General features: G+C 43.2%; 3 protein-coding genes across 3 annotated transcripts; 2 read left to right on the top strand and 1 right to left on the bottom strand.

Moving 5' to 3' along the window:
* Window positions 1–4444: 4444 nt before the first annotated feature.
* LOC145571422 (uncharacterized) lies at window positions 4445–5212 on the bottom strand. Its single transcript, XM_081630456.1, has one exon. It carries the CDS (start codon window positions 5210–5212, stop codon window positions 4445–4447), a length of 768 nt encoding a protein of 255 aa, XP_081486582.1.
* Window positions 5213–8428: 3216 nt separating this feature from the next.
* On the top strand, window positions 8429–10090 carry LOC145571421 (uncharacterized). The gene has a single exon (XM_081630454.1). The coding sequence runs from the start codon at window positions 8429–8431 to the stop codon at window positions 10088–10090; it is 1662 nt and encodes a 553-aa protein (XP_081486580.1).
* Window positions 10091–10569: 479 nt separating this feature from the next.
* LOC145571420 (putative mitochondrial protein AtMg00310) lies at window positions 10570–11367 on the top strand. The gene has a single exon (XM_081630453.1). The coding sequence runs from the start codon at window positions 10570–10572 to the stop codon at window positions 11365–11367; it is 798 nt and encodes a 265-aa protein (XP_081486579.1).
* The last annotated feature ends 7529 nt before the right edge of the window (window positions 11368–18896 follow it).

Raw genomic sequence — 18896 nt, 5'->3', positions numbered from 1 at the left:
TATTACTTTATCCAATTTCTCCTAAAACTCCGCGCATGGAGAAATGGAGCAAGTATTTAAAAATGGAGGGAGTACAATTTAAATTATACACAAACTCTAATTTGTATTTTATACTTTATAATCACAAAATATACGGGTATTACAAATCAAGTCTCTAACCTTTGGAAATTCCAGGGATAACAGTCGAAGAAATATTATTACTGCCATGTTTTTCAGCCACCCAAGCATCGCCCCAAATATCAATGCTCTCACCATTGCCCACCTTCCAAATCAACCCATCTCTCAAGATAGACTTTGAAATCCAGATTCTCGACCAGGTATAACTTCTGAACTAACCAAGATAGGACCCCCAACAAATCAGATTCCGGGTAATATTTGTGTGCCATGACTCTACCAAATAATGAAGAAGGGTGCTTCAAAAGTCTCCAAGCTTGTTTCCCAAGGAGAGCTAGATTAAAAAACCCCATATCTTAACCCCATTCACCCCCAAGCATTTAGGAGAACAAAGCACATCCCACTTAATTAATACAGTGAACCACTTTCTTTTGATCCGAACTTCCCCACCAGGACCTTGCAGTCATGGAACGAATCTCATCAATGACAAAAATCATGACAGTAATTGAAATTTTGTAAACTCCCATTAAACAGGTTGGAATGGCTTGGATAACCGATTTGATGATCACCTCTTTGCCTGCTCTTGACAAAAGTTTCTCTTTCCACCCTTTCACCCTTTCAACTTTTTCCAAAGTCTATCCTTCAAAGCATTACAATATTCCCTCTTTGACCTTCCAATAATCGCCGGAATCCCCAAATACTTCACATGTGCCTCCACCTTTTTCATCCCTAAAAGTTCAACAAGTTCCTCTTGCTTCAACTCACATACGCCTTTGCTAAAAGAGACCTTCGATTTCTCATAATTAATTTTATGTCCGGAAGCTACTTCATATGTGTTGAGAATTTCATCTATTTTTTAGCATTCCCGTCGGTTGGCTCTTGCAAAAAGAAAACTGTCATCAGCAAAAAGGAGATGTGAAATACTCGGCCCACTCCTTTTCTTCATAGTGTGAAAAATTTCCAAAGTGCTTTTGTACCAGGGAGACTAATTACAAACAATGCTTTAATATCACACAAGTTTTAATAAAGGTTTTTTTTTTTTTTTTTTTTGAGGGAAAGTTTGAATAAAGGTTATTATGTTTAAAATAAGGTTACTAATTTAAAATTAGGATCACTATGTTTAATACTCCTAATTGTAAGGAGTATCGTCTGTTACATGTAGACTTGGCAAATGGGTCATTGAATTTCAGGTTGGGTCAGGTAACATTTAGGTTGGGTCATTTCGGGTTTCAGGTATGATTCGGGTCAGGTATCGGGTCGAGTTCGGGTCGGTTCATTTCAATACGGGTTAGGCCATTTTCGGGTCAAGTATGTTTGGGGTCATATTTAAGTTGGGTCAAAATCAGGCCAGGCCAGGTCATGTTCTGGTTGTTTCATTTGTAGATCAAACTCAAATCAATAATTTTATATTTTGTTATTGTTATAATAAGAACTATCATTTCGGATTATGAGCTTGACTACGGTTGAAGATGATCAATTTGAGTTATTTTTGGCACCAAACATTATTAGTTTAATTATAAAGTAATTTTAGTTCAGGACATTTCGATATCAGGTCTGTTCGGGTTAATTTTGGGTATCGAGTTTGTTTAGTTCAAGTTTGTGTCAGGTCAACTCCATTTTTGGGTCAGGTATGAGTTGATGTTATTGGGTCAATTTCGGGTCATGGGTTGGGTCATTCGGGTAGTGTCATCGGGTCTGGGTTAGAATTGTCAGATCTAGTTACATGTGTATAACCCTCAAATTCAAAATAATATTATAATGGACTAGGTACACACAAGCTTTTTCGATCCGATTAAGCTAAGACCATCATCACTCATGGTATAAAATTTATACCACCCCTCTCTCTCTACCACTTTCTCACTCCTCCACATCATCTATACCACAATACAATATACTTTCTCCAAAAATCACCCCACCCATGGTATAAATTTTTTTTAATAACATACTTTCTCTCTCCTATATGTATGAATTATACACTTAATTAAATTATAATTATATTTTGTTTTATGTTGAAAATAACTAATTAATATTTATAAAGTTAATTAAATAAAAATAAGCAATTTAGGTAGAAAAAAGTGAATTTCAAAAATATATAAAACTATATTAATATGGGTGTCTATGTGTATGTCTTGAAAAATTATGAACAATGGTAATTTTTTCATAATTTTGACTTTATAATTTTTTCTTAAAATGCAATTGAAAAAAATAAATAAAAGATGTATGACAACTAGGCCACATGGCGTGACCTGGTTGGTTCATGTTTCACGTGGAACGAAGCTAAAGTTTACCATGGGATGGTATATACTATAGTTTTATGCCACCAAGATAGTAAAAATTTGCAACTTTTTGATGAATATTTACACCGTGGTATAAAATTATACCACGAGTGTTGATGCTCTATTAAATATGGCAACAAAATAATAACGTTGGATAACTAGTGATATTAACAAAATAACAATTGATATTATATGTGGGCTTGTATGGAAATTTGGCTTTGCTTTGGGCCAAAATGGTCGATCCATGTTTGCCCAAACACTAAATTTCTTTTACGAGTAGTAATTTGTCAGACTTGTCAATTTGCCATTATATCAATATTAATATCAATCAATCAATCAATCAATATATATATTAAAACTCATGGCAAGGATTGTAATCTTGCCATGTGTTGCCAATCTTGCCACGTGTCGCCATGTCACCTATATTAATTACTAATATTTTTTTTACAAAAATTTATTATTTGTTAGCATCAATATTTGAACTTATAAGCCATAACCTTTATATTCATTAAAATTGAACTTTGATCACCACTCTAACGACACATCTTATATGATAATAAAGTTGTACTCCCTCCGTCCCAAAAAGAACGACCCATTTGGCCAAAACTTTGTCCCAAAAAGAATGGCCCATTTGCATTAAAACACCCACCAACTTGCTACAATATTTGTGCAAAATTAGCTTTCCCATATAAAAAATTTGATTTTCCATGTTATTTTATTACTTTCTCTCTCTATTTTTTTACAAACCCCATGTAAATTTATCTTTCCAATATACTTTTACTTCTTTTTACTTAACTTCCTTAATACCCACGTAATCAACCCAAATGGGTCGTTCTTTTTGGGATGGAGGGAGTATTAAAAAGAGTTATTTATGTTCATAAATTCTAGAATTATAATTATGAACTTATATGTGGATATTTTAACAATAATATGATTACAAATTTATTTTCGTTTCTTTCAGTTACTCAACCATAACTTATATAGGAGTTAATTAAAATATGTAATCCAAAAATGCAAAACAATTTTACAGGTTTTTTCTTTTTACCATAAAATATATTTACTCAAATGAATTTATTATGAAAGCTGATTAATAAAAAAAATCCTTTAACAATTAAAACAAACTGATACAATATAACATTTAGACTACTACGTATTAAATAATGAATTTTGATGTTCAATTATATTTACAAAATTTAACAAATGATATTATTTTTATAAAAGCACCAATATATTTCACTTTATTTTGTTATAACTTTTAATATACAAACAATGACTAGGGGCATCACCCGGGCCAAAAACTAGTTATACTCTATAAACCAAAATAATCCCACGCTATTTGCATTTCCTTGACTGACTGTTGACTCTAGTTCCCCCCCCCCCCAATAACCAGTACGGTCCGTACATCACCTTTTCTTCCCGCTCTCTCTTCCTTGCTGCGCAAGCTCGTATCACTCACGAAAAATGGTGATTATTTTCGATAATCTTTGCGATTTTACTCTGCAATTTCGTTTTCGGCAGTGATTCTAATCCATTTGAGTTGGTTTTCATTGTAGGTTATTGGGGGCAAGGGGAAGGAACAGGTCAGTGGAGAAGAAACTCTTCTGGGGGTAAATTTCTTTTTTCGTTTTAATTTTTCGTTGGATTATTCTGTTTTTATGATGTTGAAATTAAATAGTTTTGGTGTTATTGATAAGTGAAATGTTTTATGGTTTGATTCCATGTAGTGATATATGTATTTTCATTAAATCTCAATAGTGTATGATCATGTTTGTAATGGTATTCACGACACATTAAAATATTATGTGTGTGATTTTATGAGCAGAGACATGATGTCGTGGTGATTGTGAATTTTATACAGTTCAAAAATTGTCAAGTTATGTTAATTTTGTATAGTGCCGGGGCTAAAATTGCAAAAAAATTTTGGACCCGGTTCAACTTTTTAAAATGGGGCCTTCTAGTTCATAAATTTAATACCTAATTTTTATTTGATTAAATAATTCATTACATTAGAAAATTCATCAAAAGTAAAGTGAAATCCTAAAAATTCTTAGAAATCACTTAAAAAGAGTAGCTCTTCTTGTATGTTTTGTAGCAAAGTCATCGATGATATTCTCCATATCGACTTCATCTAAAAGATCAGATTCAATAGCCATCAAAGCGAGTCCATTTAATCTTTCTTGTGACATTGTCGTCCTTAAGTACGATTTCAGCAACTTCAACTTTGAAAAATTCCGTTTTGCAGAAGCAACAGTAATAGGAATTGTTAGTAATATCCAATATGCAATTGTTGCATTTGGGAAGCAAGTGTATCGTTTTAAAAAATTCAATAAATCAATTGCTCCCATTTTCTCCTTGGGTAAAAACTCTCTAAACCATGTTAACTCAACAAATAAATCCTCTCCATCAACATCAGAAACCTCACATTTCTTAAGAGCATTTTCAAAAGCTAAACAAGAAGATAGAAGTTTATCATCATCCATTGAATGCAACTTATCAGAATTGAACAAAAAGCCAAAGATATTCTCATACGATTCATATTGTTCAAACCTTTTATCCAATGATGCAATAGTTTGATCCACAATGTATATAAAATATTGGATTCTAAATGATTCCTCAGGAGATAATAGTGTTTCATCACCATCTATCTCATCAAATTGTCTTTTTCTACGTATTATACGTCTTTGAGGAAATACAGGATCAATGCCAATTTCAATAGCTATTTTTTTTGCAATATCCATGGCCTTTGAAAAACCATTCTCCCTATATTTTTTTAAAAAGGAAATCAACCCTTTAATCTCACCAATGGCGATATCAATCAGCATATCTTGGGATTGTAAATGTTTACTAACAAAGTTTAACAACACATAAAATTTCATACCAAATGATTGTAGCAAGAAAAAAAATTTAAAACTACCAAGTTCATTATTTTCAAACCACATTATGTTCACCTTAATTATTTTGGTGATTGTATATTATCTCTCTAAACTTGAGAGCATCTCTCACTAGAAAAGTGAGCTTTCCCTAGTTTTATTAGGGTTCTTATTTCATGATTAAGATTCTTAGTTTTGTGAGTCAAGATTTCCTGATTCCATTGCTCAAATTCTCCTACTTGCCTTGCAATCTGACATAAGAGATTGTATTTTATTTCAATCTAGGCAGGAGCATATCAATCGTTTGCTATATTCAGTGGGTTTACTTTGTTTTTTCTGTTTGCCAAGGAATTTACCTTGAAAATTGCCTACCCTTCTCGGTTTCCCTAAAAGCTTTAAACCTTTTATCAGCTCTTTTCTCTTCCCAACAAGGCTGAGCGCCACCTTCGTTTAGCGTTCCCAATCAGCGTTGAGCAGTAAATGCTCTATTTTGTTATTGGTGCATTGTGCTTGTTAGCTAGAGTCGGCTATATTTAATATAGCATTCATTTTTCCAGTAATTGCTTCCCATGCGTGATTTTGCTTCAACTTTCAAAATCTGAACGTTTTGCTTATAAATGCTACTGTAAGCTGCAGCGCTTCTCATTCCAAATTCTCTTCTTCTGTCTTCTTCTTGTTCTCTGTTTTTCTCTTTAATTTCTTTCGTTCCTCAAATTTTCTTCTGTTTGCTACTCTTTTTTCTGCTGTTGCTCTTTTGTTCTCTGCTGTTTTGACATGAGTAATAACAGCAGCCCCCCAAACGCTCATAATGAGCAGCAAAATCACGATCTGAGAGGTGGGCCGCTCATCCCGACACCTGCAGATTTCAACCTTGATGAGAGTAACATTGATTTTAACTTGTGTGTTATTGGGATGTTCATTGGTCCACGCCCTCCCTCTGAGCATTATGTGCAATTGATAGTGAACTCGAGGTGGATAAGGAGGGGGGAAATTAGGGTCCATAGGTCAGGACCGTATTTTTTATTCGAATGCAGAAATATAAGGGACTATGACGGGCTGATCCAAACTGGTACGGCAGTCTTTGATGGCAGATTAATTAATTTGGGTCATTATCAAAGGGATTTTGTCCCTCAACAAATGAGTTTCAATCTCACGAGGCTTTGGGTGAGGGTGTATGGTCTCCCTTTGGCCTATCTAACTGAGGGGTGGGCAAGGCAGATTCTTCGACATATAGGGTACATTGAAGAGGTGGACCATGAGGGAAACAATCTTCCCATGCATGCTGAGCTAAGGGCAAGAATGTTAGTGGATGTGTCGATGCCTTTAATTCCCGGATGTTTCATTCCTTTGGAAGGGGATAAAGTTATTTGGGTTTACTTGAGATATGAAGGGGTATTTAGGTTTTGCAAAGCTTGTGGGTGTCTGGGTCATTCTACATCTCGTTGCTCCTTGCATTTATCTATAGCAAGGAGAAGGGTTAGGCGACGTCTTGATGAAGTGGAAGCCGATGGATTTAGGGTTCTTTACGGTCCGGCGGAATATCCATTCTACTCGAACTACATTCGAGGCCTACCCGATTGGTATAGGTATCGGAACACGGCCGTGGATTTGAAGCAAGGTGAAGGTCCGGTCGGAGGACCTTTGAATGCAAGAGTTCCAAGGGAGGAGGTGGATTTCGATGAACACCTTCCACCTGACCTACCTTTTTCATCCTCGGAAAGTGAGGATAGTGAGCATTTCTTTTCCGGGGAAGAAGATCTTCCCAACGAAGACTCCGGCATCATGGAAATGGAGGAAGATCAAGTGCAAACGGATCTTGTGTTATCTCCGGGAAGGAGATTGGGATTAGTGGGAGATCCGTATGCAGAATTCACTCATAGGGAGGTGCATGGTCAAAGTAACACGGTGCTTAGAAGACCTCCAAACCCTAATGTGAGTACTACAAACTCTAACCGTCGTGATCATGGCTTGAGAAGGGTTGGAGGTGAGCTAATGGCTCGAAGGTTTCTTGATTTTGAGAGGGGTAGGCCGAGGGAGGAGTCATCTCTCCCTTGGCCGCTAGCTTACCACACCCTCCTAGGAGGTTCTTTGAAGGATCGAGGTTTGAGGTGGGTGAGTCATCTTCGGCTCAACAACAACCCCTACAAAGGGGAGGACCGGGGACAATTTTTCACACTTTGGGTATTTCGGAGTGGGCAGCTAGCCCAAATGGGATTGGTAGAAGCAATCCGGCAAGACATGGATTATGAGGTTGGCTCAACTCGGATGATGAAATGCCGAGTAATGTTTTGGAAAACTCTTCGATTATGGCTACGGTGAGGGAATATGGGGAGCAACCACCGGATGATGAGTATGCTAGCATCATAGAGGCAAGCACGATCCTTTCTTTGGGTATTCGACATGCTAGAAGGGAGGAAATTCAAGGGATTCATCAAAATGTTAGGTCCTCTACTCCTTTTTTGAGGTTGTCTCCGGCCGACTTGGGAGGGCTTCCTAACCTTCCACTCACGGAGTTTGATCCGCCTAACACTCCGGTATCACCCTTTAGTTCTTTCAATTTCACCGAGTTATTCAATTTTGATGATAGTGCTAACACCAGGAAAAGGATTCGAGAGGCGGTGGGGCATAAGCCTCTTTCTCTTGGAGGTGACTCGGTTCGCTATAGTGAGACGGACTATGAATGGGTGGAGCGAAAAAGGCTCAAAAGGTTCCATAGGTGGTCCGAGAAGGGTGGATTTAGCATTTGGCTCAAGGATAGAAATGGGTTGAACAGGTTTGCATCTAAGGCAATTTCGAATCCGGATATGGCTCGTGAATTTGGGGTGGAAGTTGATGATGACATCAAGAGAAGGGTGAACAACAAGAGACACTAAAGTTTTTCTTCTTCTTCAACCGAGTCCTTAAAGCGGCAAAAGAGCGAGGAAGTGACTTCGGCTTTGAGAGAGATAAGGGATGATATGGACATCGATCTACAATTGTCCATTCTTGAGTCTATGAGGGTTTCGTCAAATGGTAAGGAGGTTGTACCAAATCAGCCCCCGAGAGAGATATGAAGGTTGTGGCGTGGAATTGTAGGGTTTAAATGATCCACACTTCCTTACAATTCCCTACATAGTGTGGCTCTACCGGTCAAAGCTACCTTTATTTATGTTTATTTCGGAAACTAAAATGGCCTTTGTTGATACGGCCTCAGTCTTAGATGTGTTGGCTCCTACATCCACTTTTGGTTGGGATTCGGATGGGAGTAGTGGGGGTTTATTAGTGTTAAGTTGGTCTAGTGATGTTGTTGATTGGTTGTACTCTTCAAAAAAATTTATCCTTTGTAAGATCTATGAATCTAATGGTAGTTTCAAGTATGTCCTTTTTCTTTATGGTGAGCCTCAATTAGAAAATAGAAAGTTAGTATGGGAACAACTACAATGGTTCTTGAATGAGTTCAAAGATGTTTTAGCAATAGGAGATTTGAATCAATTTGAAAGTGGAAGTGACAAAATGCGGGGATCGATTCTTATTAAAGGAATTGATGCTTTCCTAGATTGGAGATTTAGTAGTAATGTCTCGGAAGTGCCCTTCTCGGGGCCGAGGTTTACATGGAGCAACAAGAGGGAAGTCAACGGTCTTATTCTTGAAAGACTTGATCGAGCTTACATTACTGAAGAATGGTTCCAACACTCACCGGAAGGGAAAATAGTCCATGAGCCAATCATATGCTCGGACCATGCGGCCATTACTTATCATTCTCAAACAAAAGAGGCTATTTCCAACAGGCCTTATCAAATTGAGAATTGGTGCCTCCAATTCCCGGAGGTGAAGGAGATTGTGGTTTCAGAATGGAATAAGAGGGTTCAAGGCTCCTCCATGTTTCAGCTTTCAAGGAAGCTAAGTTGTTTAAGGACCAAGGTGCAACTTTGGTGCTTGGAAAATAAAAAGACATGGGGGGTTAATTGGAGGAAATTGACCAAGGACCTGCATGGCACAGCTTCGAATATTAGATCTCTTCAAGACGGGGACAGCTATATCCAACAGATAAATCTTGTTGTGCCAGAAAGTCAGCTTGGGTATAGTTACTGGAAGAAACGTATGAAAGCAAACTGGGTAAGGATGGGAGATTTACCTACATCTACGATGTACAGAAAAGTTAAGCAACGTCAAGTCCGGAATGAAATCTTGACACTGAGAAATGAGAGTAATGATTGGGTGAAGGGTCAAGGGGAGGTGGAGGAGGTGATTTTAACATCGGTCAAGGAGGTCTTTAACCCCACCTACGCTTCTAATCATGGGGAGGAGATTGATCTCCTGCTTCGACAACTTGATATTCCTCAAATCTCTGAGGATGACAGGCTGGCGCTGGATAGACCTTTCACAGGGATAGAGATTAAAAAAGCAATGTTTAGCATGCACTGTTCGAAGTCTCCGGGGCCTGATGGGTTTACAGCAAATTTCTTCCATTCCTACTGGGAAGATGTAGGGAGTCTAGTGGTGGATAGTGTGCAGCAATTTATGAGGACAGGGAACATGCTCAAAGAATGGAACCAGTCTTTTCTGGTTCTGATTCCTAAGGTTAAGGTTCCTGAGCTGGCAAGCCAGTTTAGGCCCATTAGCTTATGCAACACGGTGTATAAATGCATCTCCAAGTGTCTGGTGAACAGGTTAAAGAATATTCTTCCAAGCCTTATCTCCAAAAACCAGCATACCTTCATTCCAGGTAGGTACATGGAGGATAACATACTGTTGAGTCATGAGCTTATGCATTTAATAAATCCGAAAAAGGGCTCGAATTTTACAGCAGTTAAGATTGACATGTCAAAAGCTTATGATAGAGTGGACTGACTCTTTCAGTTAAAAGTTCTACAGGCCTATGGGTTCTCTAGCCATTGGTTAAAAATGATCTCGCAATGTATCTCAACTGTGAGTTTCAAGGCTGTCATTAACAGGAGAGCTTCAGAACATTTTACCCCGAAGTGTGGGCTAAGGCAAGGGGATCCTCTTTCTCCATACCTCTTCATTTTCTGCATGGACATCCCTTCGAGGATGCTTTCAGTGGCAGAGGATATCAATCAATTCAAAGGGTTGAAGGTTTCAAGAAGATCTCCTTCTATCTCTCATCTATTCTTCGCAGACGATGCGATGTTGTTCTTTAAGGCAGATGAAGAGGCATGCTCATGTATTAATGATATTCTCCTGAGATTCAGTAAGGCTTCGGGGCAACAGTTAAACCTGTCAAAATCCTTTGTGAAGTTTTCTCCAGGATTAGCCAGTGATAAAGGTCAACGTTAAAGAGTATTCTTTCTATGCCAGAGACGGATAATATGGGTACACATTTAGGAGCGCCGACAGATATCCAGGGTAAGAAGAAGTTAGCTTTCCAATTTTTGGTGGATAGAGTGTCTGAAAAGGTGTTGCCTTGGGCTTCTCTCAATCTCTCACAGGCGGCAAAGTTAGTTCTTATCAACACGGTTCTTGTAAGTATCTCGGCACATATGATGAAATGCCTCAAGCTTCCTCAAAGTATTGTTAGCAAGATTGACTCGCTCATTACTAGATTCTGGTGGTCTAACAAAGGCAGTAAAGGTATGCACTGGGTTAGTAGGGATATCATTCAAACCCCCAAAAGCATGGGAGGTTTGGGAATTAGAGGCACTTCTATCCTCAAAGATGCCCTACTTTTCAAGCAATCATCAAGGATGCATCTCAATCCTCAACTTTTGCTATCAAGGGTACATGGAGGATTACAATCTTGCGGGGGATGCAATATGGCCAGGCCCTATGTTAGGAAGGGGAATCCATCCTTAGGAAGATCTAGTCTTCAAAGAGTTTCCCAGGTTTTTAAGGATGGTTTTGCATGGAAAATTGGCAATGGAAAAGAGGTTAAGGCCATTAGTATGCCTTGGGTGGAAGGAGAAGTTCCAAGGGTGAATTCAAATCAGACCCTGGGAGCGGCTTTAGGTTGGAGGGTAGAGGGCTTCATTGATAAGAACACAGGAACTTGGGATACAGGTAAGGTTAGGAACTGTTTTGAGTGGAATAGTGCAAAAGCAATCTTGGCTATGGATCTCCCACATAAAGGGATAATGACTTTACCTACTGGAAATTTCACAAGTCAGTAAGATACACGGTGAAAACAGGTTACTACTACTGTTTAGGGTATTTTTATCCCGCCATGTGGCCTAATCGAAGGGCGACACGTGTCAGCCCAAGGATAGTCCAAAGTGGACCATTCCCCGCTTGACACGTGTCATCCCAGATATTTGGGAAAATGTCGGCCTTCAGGCCCAAATCCCGAGAAAGCCGTAGATCGGCGCAGCCCACCAATGATTAGGGTTTGATACCCTAATCAGGGGCACAATTCCCAATGACCCTATAAATAGGGAGATTCCCCTCTTTTGGAGGGTACGTACACGTTTTTTCATTAACTAAAAACTGTCCCTTTGATAGAGACAACTGAGCTTGGAATCCAAGCAGATCCCCACCTTAATTTCCGCACCTTTTACTCTACTTCAAGTTACTAACTTGAGCGTTGGAGGCGGAGCACCATCCAACCGGTGTCTCCGTTAATTTTGCAGGTACAGAGCCGGCAGGATCAGTCTTCGAGTTGTAACTCTCCCGAGGGACAAAAAACCCCAAAACATTTGGCGCCGTCTGTGGGGAGAGTACCTCAAGATGGTTCAAAACTCTGTACCGATTCTCAATTCTACCTCTCTACGTCCGGGTACCCAGACGGGTAACTTGGATGACTTGCAACCGGTTATTCAACCGGTCGGGTTCGAAATCCCCCAGCCTCCACCTCAGCCTCAGCCAGAGGTATTCACTGAAGAGGAGGATGAGGGGGAAGATAATGATGTTGAGACTTACATCTCTAGGGATGGATCTCTCATCTCTAAATCTATTCGTTCCAGGGATCAACTGGAGCGAAATGAAGACCAGGCGGGCCCAAGCAGGCGCCCCCCTGGAAGGCCAGACGGGGAAACCCAGAAGGCCAAAGGTCAAGCCCCAGTCACCCGAGATGAGCTCATGAGATTCATGACCTCTTTCAAAGGTGAAATCAAGGCTATGATCAACAAAAACAAGGCAGGCTCTAGCAAGAGTCAGCCGGCTAAAAAGATTCCCACTTCTGGAAAGAAGAAGAAGCCGGTCAAGGACAGGCAGCCAACTCCTCATCCAAAGGAGAAGGCAGCCGCAACACTTGACTGGTCTAAGATTCTGATGCCCCGGCGACCCCAGCCGGAGGCACGAAATGCGTCTACCTTCGATGCACGACAAGTCATCGATCGAAGGAGGCGGCAGCAGTCTGAGTCAGCTTCCACTTCGAGCTTTCCAGACAGCTTCAAGCAAGCTTCTGCAAGGAACTCTATGTCCTTGCATGAGAGTCGGACAGGCGGTAATACCGTCAACACCGAACCTCAGCTGATGATAGGGTCTATACCATACACACCTCAGACGGCCAAGGGAAGGAACCCATAGACCTTGACGCTGTCCAAGATGCCAACACTGCCCCACCAGCCGTTGGTAAGAAGAGAAAAGCACCTCTGCTGGTGGAGGTGAAAAAAGAGAAAAAATAGCAATCACTGGCCGGTGAACGGTCAGACGAGCTCCGTCCCCAACCGGCTGGAGAACAAATTGATCTCGTTCTGGACGACAACCGTCCAGAGCGGACGGTGAAGGTTGGGATGGCTGCTAATGCTGCTCTGGGTGCAGACTTGCACCTTCTGCTGAAAGAATTCAAAGACATCTTTGCCTTTGAAGTGGAAGAGATGCCAGGCGTCAGCCCGGATCTCGCTGTCCACAAACTCGCCGTGGATCCCAAAAAGAAGCCCATCCGGCAAAAGAAAAGAAACCACGGCGAGGAGAGGAGTCAGGCGGCAGCTGCCGAAGTTAAAAAGCTACTAGACGCCAGGTTCATTCGGCCATGCAACTTCCCCGACTGGGTGGCCAATGTGGTCCTTGTTAAGAAACCGAATGGGACCTGGCGCATGTGTGTTGATTACACAGACCTCAACAAGGCGTGTCCAAAGGACAGTTACCCGCTTCCAAAGATCGACAGTCTGGTCGACTCTACAGCCGGTCACGCCTTGATGAGCTTCATGGATGCCTACTCCGGCTTCCATCAGATACCCCTCTGGAAAAAAGATCAAGAGAAGACTGCCTTCGTCACTGATTTGGGGTTATTCTGTTATACTGTGATGCCGTTTGGCTTGAAGAATGCGCCTGCCACCTTCCAACGAATGATTAATACGGTCTTCATCAATCAACTTGGGAGGAATGTGGAGGCGTACATTGATGACATGATAGTCAAATCCAAGCAACAGGCGGATCACCTTGCTGATCTCCGAGAAACATTCACCACCCTCAGGCGGCATAAGGTCATGTTAAACCCCAAGAAATGCGTCTTTGGTGTTGAGTCTGGGAAGTTTCTCGGATTCCTGATTGATCAAAGGGGGATAGAGGCTAACCCCGAAAAGATACAGGCGGTAATTGACATGAAGTCACCCCGTTCTGTCAAGGAGGTCCAGAGGCTGACTGGTTGCCTGGCCGCCTTGGGGAGGTTCCTCAGCCGGTCAGGTGACAAATGCCTTTACTTCTTCCAAGCAATCAGGAAGAAGACCAGGTTTGAATGGGGAGACGATGCTGAGACGGCATTCCAGAAGCTAAAAGAGCATTTGCACTCTCTGCCTAGGTTGGTCAGTCCTCTACCTAGGGAGATGTTGTATATGTATTTGGCCGTCTCAGACCATGCTCTCAGTGCCGTTCTCCTTACTGAGCGAGACGGCGTTCAGCTCCCGGTTTACTTCATTAGCCATGTTCTTAAAAATGCTGAACTCCGGTACCCCCTGGTTGAAAAATTTGGCCTTGCTTTGTACATGGCATTCAAAAAATTGAAGCCTTACTTCCTGGCTCATCCGGTGGTAATTTACACCGACCAGCCACTCAAGCGGCCAATGACTACCTTGGAGTCATCCGGAAGAATGCTAAAATGGGCTATTGAAATGCAAAGTCTTGAAATCACTTACGAACCAAGAAAGGCAGTGAAAGGTCAGGCGTTTGCCGACTTCATTGTGGAAATGACCCGTCCGGTGGCTCCGGATAATCTTGATCAGGTTTGGAAAGTGTATGTAGACGGGAGTTCTACGAATAACGGTTGTGGTGCAGGCGTAATTTATGAGTCTCCTGAAGGGGACAGATATGAGTATGCACTACGGTTCAATTTTCAGGCCTCAAACAATGAGGCGGAATATGAAGCCCTGCTAGCCGGAATCCGTATGTGTAAGGCGGCAGGGGCAGCAAAAATTGACGCCTACTCAGATTCGCAGTTGGTCGTTAGCCAATATCAGGGAATATATGAGGCAACTCACCCGGCTATGATCAAATATCTTCAGGCGGTCAAAGAAGAGGCTGGGTCACTTGAGGAGTTCCGGCTGAATCAAGTGCCCAGGTCTGACAATAACCAGGCGGATGCGCTATCGAAGCTTGCATCTTCCGCCTGCCATGATACGCCTCGGTCAGTCTTCTGGGAAGTACTTGAAAAAAGAAGCATCTTTGAAGATCCCATTGGGGTCCTAGACCGAAGCTCCACCTGGATGGATGGCATCCGGGCGTACCTCTCAGACGGCACGCTCCCTGATTCGCCACAGGAGGCAGCCGTTCTGAAAAAGCGAGCTGCAAGCTTTGAGTTGAGAAATGGAGAACTCTTCAAGGCGGGGTTTCTTAAGCCTCTATTGAAGTGTGTAACCCCAGAGAAGGGGAAGGAAGTTCTCGAAGACTTGCACTCGGGGTTCTGCGCCTCCCACATAGGCGGCAGATCTCTAGCCGTCAGAGCCAGGCGGCAATACTTTTGGCCTACTCTAGAGGCAGACGCCAAGGAATTGGTGAGAAAATGTGACAAGTGCCAGAAATTTGGCAAACTTATTCACCGCCCGGCTACTGATCTGACGGTCATCCATAGCCCAATTCCGTTTGCAAAATGGGGCATGGACATTTTAGGTCCTTACACGCCTGCACCAGGCGGTAAGCGTTATATCTTGGTGGCTGTGGATTACTTCACCAAGTGGGTAGAGGCTGAGGCGGTAAAGAATATCAAGACATCAGACGTCATTTCCTTCATTTGGAAGAATGTCATCACCCGGTATGGGGTACCTATGTCCATGGTGTTTGATAATGGCCCTCAGTTTGAGACGCCTCAGCTAAAAACTTGGTTGGGAGATCAAGGGATCTCAACATGTTTCGCATCAGTCGGCCGTCCCCAAGCAAATGGCCAAGTTGAAGCCTTCAACAAGCTGATCTCAGACGGCATAAAGAAGAAAATTGAAAGAGCCGGTGGCTTATGGGCTGAGGAATTAATCCATGTCCTATGGGCCATCCGGACAACAGCAAAGGGGTCAACCGGAGAAACCCCATTTCTCATGGTTTACGGTGCTGAAGCCGTCTTACCCATTGAACACTATGAGCAGACTCTCAGAGTCATGTTATATGATGAAAAGGCAAACTGGGAGGCAATGCGCCTGGCATTGGATTCACTTCCAGAGCGTAGGGGCAATGCCGCCTTGCGTCATGAGATTTACCGTCTGAGAATGACAAGAGCCTACAACAAAAGAGTACACAGGCGTCCCTTGAAAGTGGACGACCTAGTGTTACGGAAAATGGAGGCAACCGGTAGGGCTAATGAGCTTGGAAAGCTAACTCCTAATTGGGAAGGCCCCTACCGGATTTATGAAGAAGTAAGAGACGGCACCTATCGCCTGGAAACTCCAGACGGCAGGCGCCTGCCTAGAACTTGGAATGTAGATAATTTGAAAAAATACTACTTCTGAGATTTTGTAAATTTTGTAAGCAAGAAGTACATTAATGAGAATTTGCTTTTTGTTATCATACTTTGTTTCCCGTCTGAACCCAGACGGTTCACTTGTTTGTTTTTCTGAGTTTGACACTTGGAAATTAAATTAACGTCTGATTGACGAAGAGGCCAATGGCCAGATAAGTAAGCTAAGCATAGAAACGCTTAGTGGCTATACAGCCGGTCTATAACAAGACCAGAGGCCAATGGCCGGATGGCTACTCCGACCTAAAATCGCCTGTCCCAATCATGGACAAAGGCGTCCGGCGACACCCCTCCGGGTGCAATCGTCGCAGAGAGAAGCCAACCTGCTTACTCTACGTACCTATGCAGGCGGCCACAATTGGATGGCTGAATCAGCCATCCATAGCCGTCTGACCTGAGCAATCTAAGGAACGACCAAGTTTCGATCACCGGATGTCCAAAGGACATCAGCCGGTGACCGACTGAAGTTCCTACTTAGATTACTTTTTGAAATTATACAAGTTCCCCCAATGGGGTAGAAGGACATTGAAAGTATAATTGGATTACAATCACCCCAGGCGGCAATTGCCTTCCTGCACCATGAAGGGTCAGGCGGCCTTTTTTGCCTCCTGGCCCCAGGCGGCATTTGCCTTCCTGCTCCATGAAGGGTCAGGCGGCCATTTGCCTTCCTGCTCCATGAAGGGTCAGGCGGCCATGTGCCTTCCTGCTCCATGAAGGGTCAGGCGGCCATTTGCCTTCCTGCTCCATGAAGGGTCAGGCGGCCATGTGCCTTCCTGCTCCATGAAGGGCAGGCGGCATTTGCCTTCCTGCTCCATGAAGGGCAGGAAGCATTTGCCTTCCTGCTCCATAAAGAGTCAGGCGGCCTTTTTTGCCTCCTGGCCCCAGGCGGCTTTTGCCTTCCTGCTCTATCAATGCAGACGGCCACAATTGGACGGCTAAATCAGCCATCCATAGCCGTCTGACCTGAACTGTCTAAGGAAAGAGCAAGTTCCGGAACCCGGATGTCTAAGGACACCAGGCGGGGACCGGCTGCATTTCTTACTTAGCGTTTTTATCTTTAAATTGTACACATACCCATTTGGGGCAAAAGAGTTGTGCCATCGCTATTTAAATTCTGCTCAGACGGGCAACACCGTCTAGTTAGACGCTGAAACGCCTGTTAATGTACGGCTGTGTACTTGGTTTGGGGCAATCACTACTGTGATTGATTGACTTACAGACGTATCATGCTCTTTGCAGCATCAGACGTCCCCAAGTCAATCAACCAACTCCACTTGAAACCAACCACACAGCCGTCCAGGGGCAAGGTCAGCCGCATACTTTTGATAAGTAAGTCAGCCGCATACTTTTGATAAGTTAGGCGGAGAAAATTGCAAATACAAAAATTTTTAAGTGCAAACACATGCGCAAAGTTGCAAAACCGACTCAGTCGGTGGAATTCATTGAAATTCTTCCACCCAGCCAAACGGCTGTGATGGATCAATAGTTTGATAAAACCGGCTCCTCAGCCGGTAAAGAAACAAGAATACTCGGCACGCAGGCCGGAAACACAGTGTTTGGCATACTGCCGCAGAAAAACTAAGGCTTGGCGCACAGCCGCTGAAGCTACTGCCCTGCAGGCGGCCCTTCCTGGTTCCTCTCGCCCTCCTCAAGGATTTCAACGTCTGGAGCTTCTGGAGTTTCAGGCTCCGGTTGTTCCGTCTCAGCCCAGGCGAGGAAGGACTCAGGTTCTGGCTCACCTCTCTCTCGCAAGTAGACAACTTCGTCAGCATACTTGTGAGCCAGGGCCCAGACGCCGTAATCCTTTCCAGGATTCAAGGCATCCCAGGCGATCTTCATCATGGCCTCATTATCGGCGGCCATCTCAGCAACCAGACGGTCTTGCTCCGCCTGGAGGGTTGCTCGGAAGTTCTCCTGAGCCTTAGCCGCCGCCTCCTCCATCTGGGATATCTTCTTCTTCAGATCAGCATTCTCTGAAGAAGCTCCTTGAAGAGCCTGGAGGTTCTCTTGGGCCTTCTGGAGGTCCTCCTTCAGCTTAGGGAGATCCACCTCCGCCTGCTTCTGGGCCGCCTCTGCAGCCTCGGCCCTCTGGTTGGCCGTCTGCAAAGCCGCCTCCAGCTCTTGAATTTTGGCCGCCTGTGTCATTTGGGTTGCTTTAGTTTCAAGTTCGTTAAGTATGGAGGAATGCACATACACATCATTGGCAACTGAGGCGGACTCCTTGGCCCGTCTTACCTCATCCCGTTTGCGGGTGTAAGGGCGCTTGAGACCGTCTACCCGCAGCAAGGCCTACAAAAAATAAAGGTTAAGGATGCAGACGGGAAAGAGTGTAGAAATAGCCATTGAAAAATTGGTTAAGTGTACTACCTCAGCCAAAAGGGTGACGATGCGTTCAAGATTGAACGTCTCAATCCCTGGGATAACATCCTTATCCCGTTTGCTTACAGCGCCCAGCATGGCCCTGGCATGCTTCTGGACGTCTGGCCAGCGAGGCGATTGATCTGCATCACAATCAGCATCAGACTGAGTTACTAAAGCAGCGCCTATCTGGTTCCGACCGTCTGAGGATGACGTCTGCTGGGAGTGAGATTTCACTCGCAGCGGCCATCCCAGCTCAGGCGGGGATTCAAAAGGATTCTTACCTGCAGAGCCGGCCAGGCGGGAGCCGCTGGCAGCCGTTGAAAGCCCCCCGGTTGCAGGAAGAGGATGGGCCAAGTCTAGGCCAAGAGAGCCTGACACCTGCTCATTCCTCCCTCCTATTCTCATTTGCCTCCCAGGCGGGGCAGTAGGAGTAGCAGAGGAGGCGGCCTTTTTAGAGGATTT

Source organism: Chenopodium album, chromosome 12 (genome assembly GCF_948465745.1).
Source record: "Chenopodium album chromosome 12, dcCheAlbu1.1, whole genome shotgun sequence".
In the NCBI taxonomy this organism is placed as follows: domain Eukaryota; kingdom Viridiplantae; phylum Streptophyta; class Magnoliopsida; order Caryophyllales; family Amaranthaceae; genus Chenopodium; species Chenopodium album.
The sequence above is the reverse complement of the archived record's forward strand: the minus strand, read 5'-3'. Positions and strand labels throughout refer to the sequence as shown.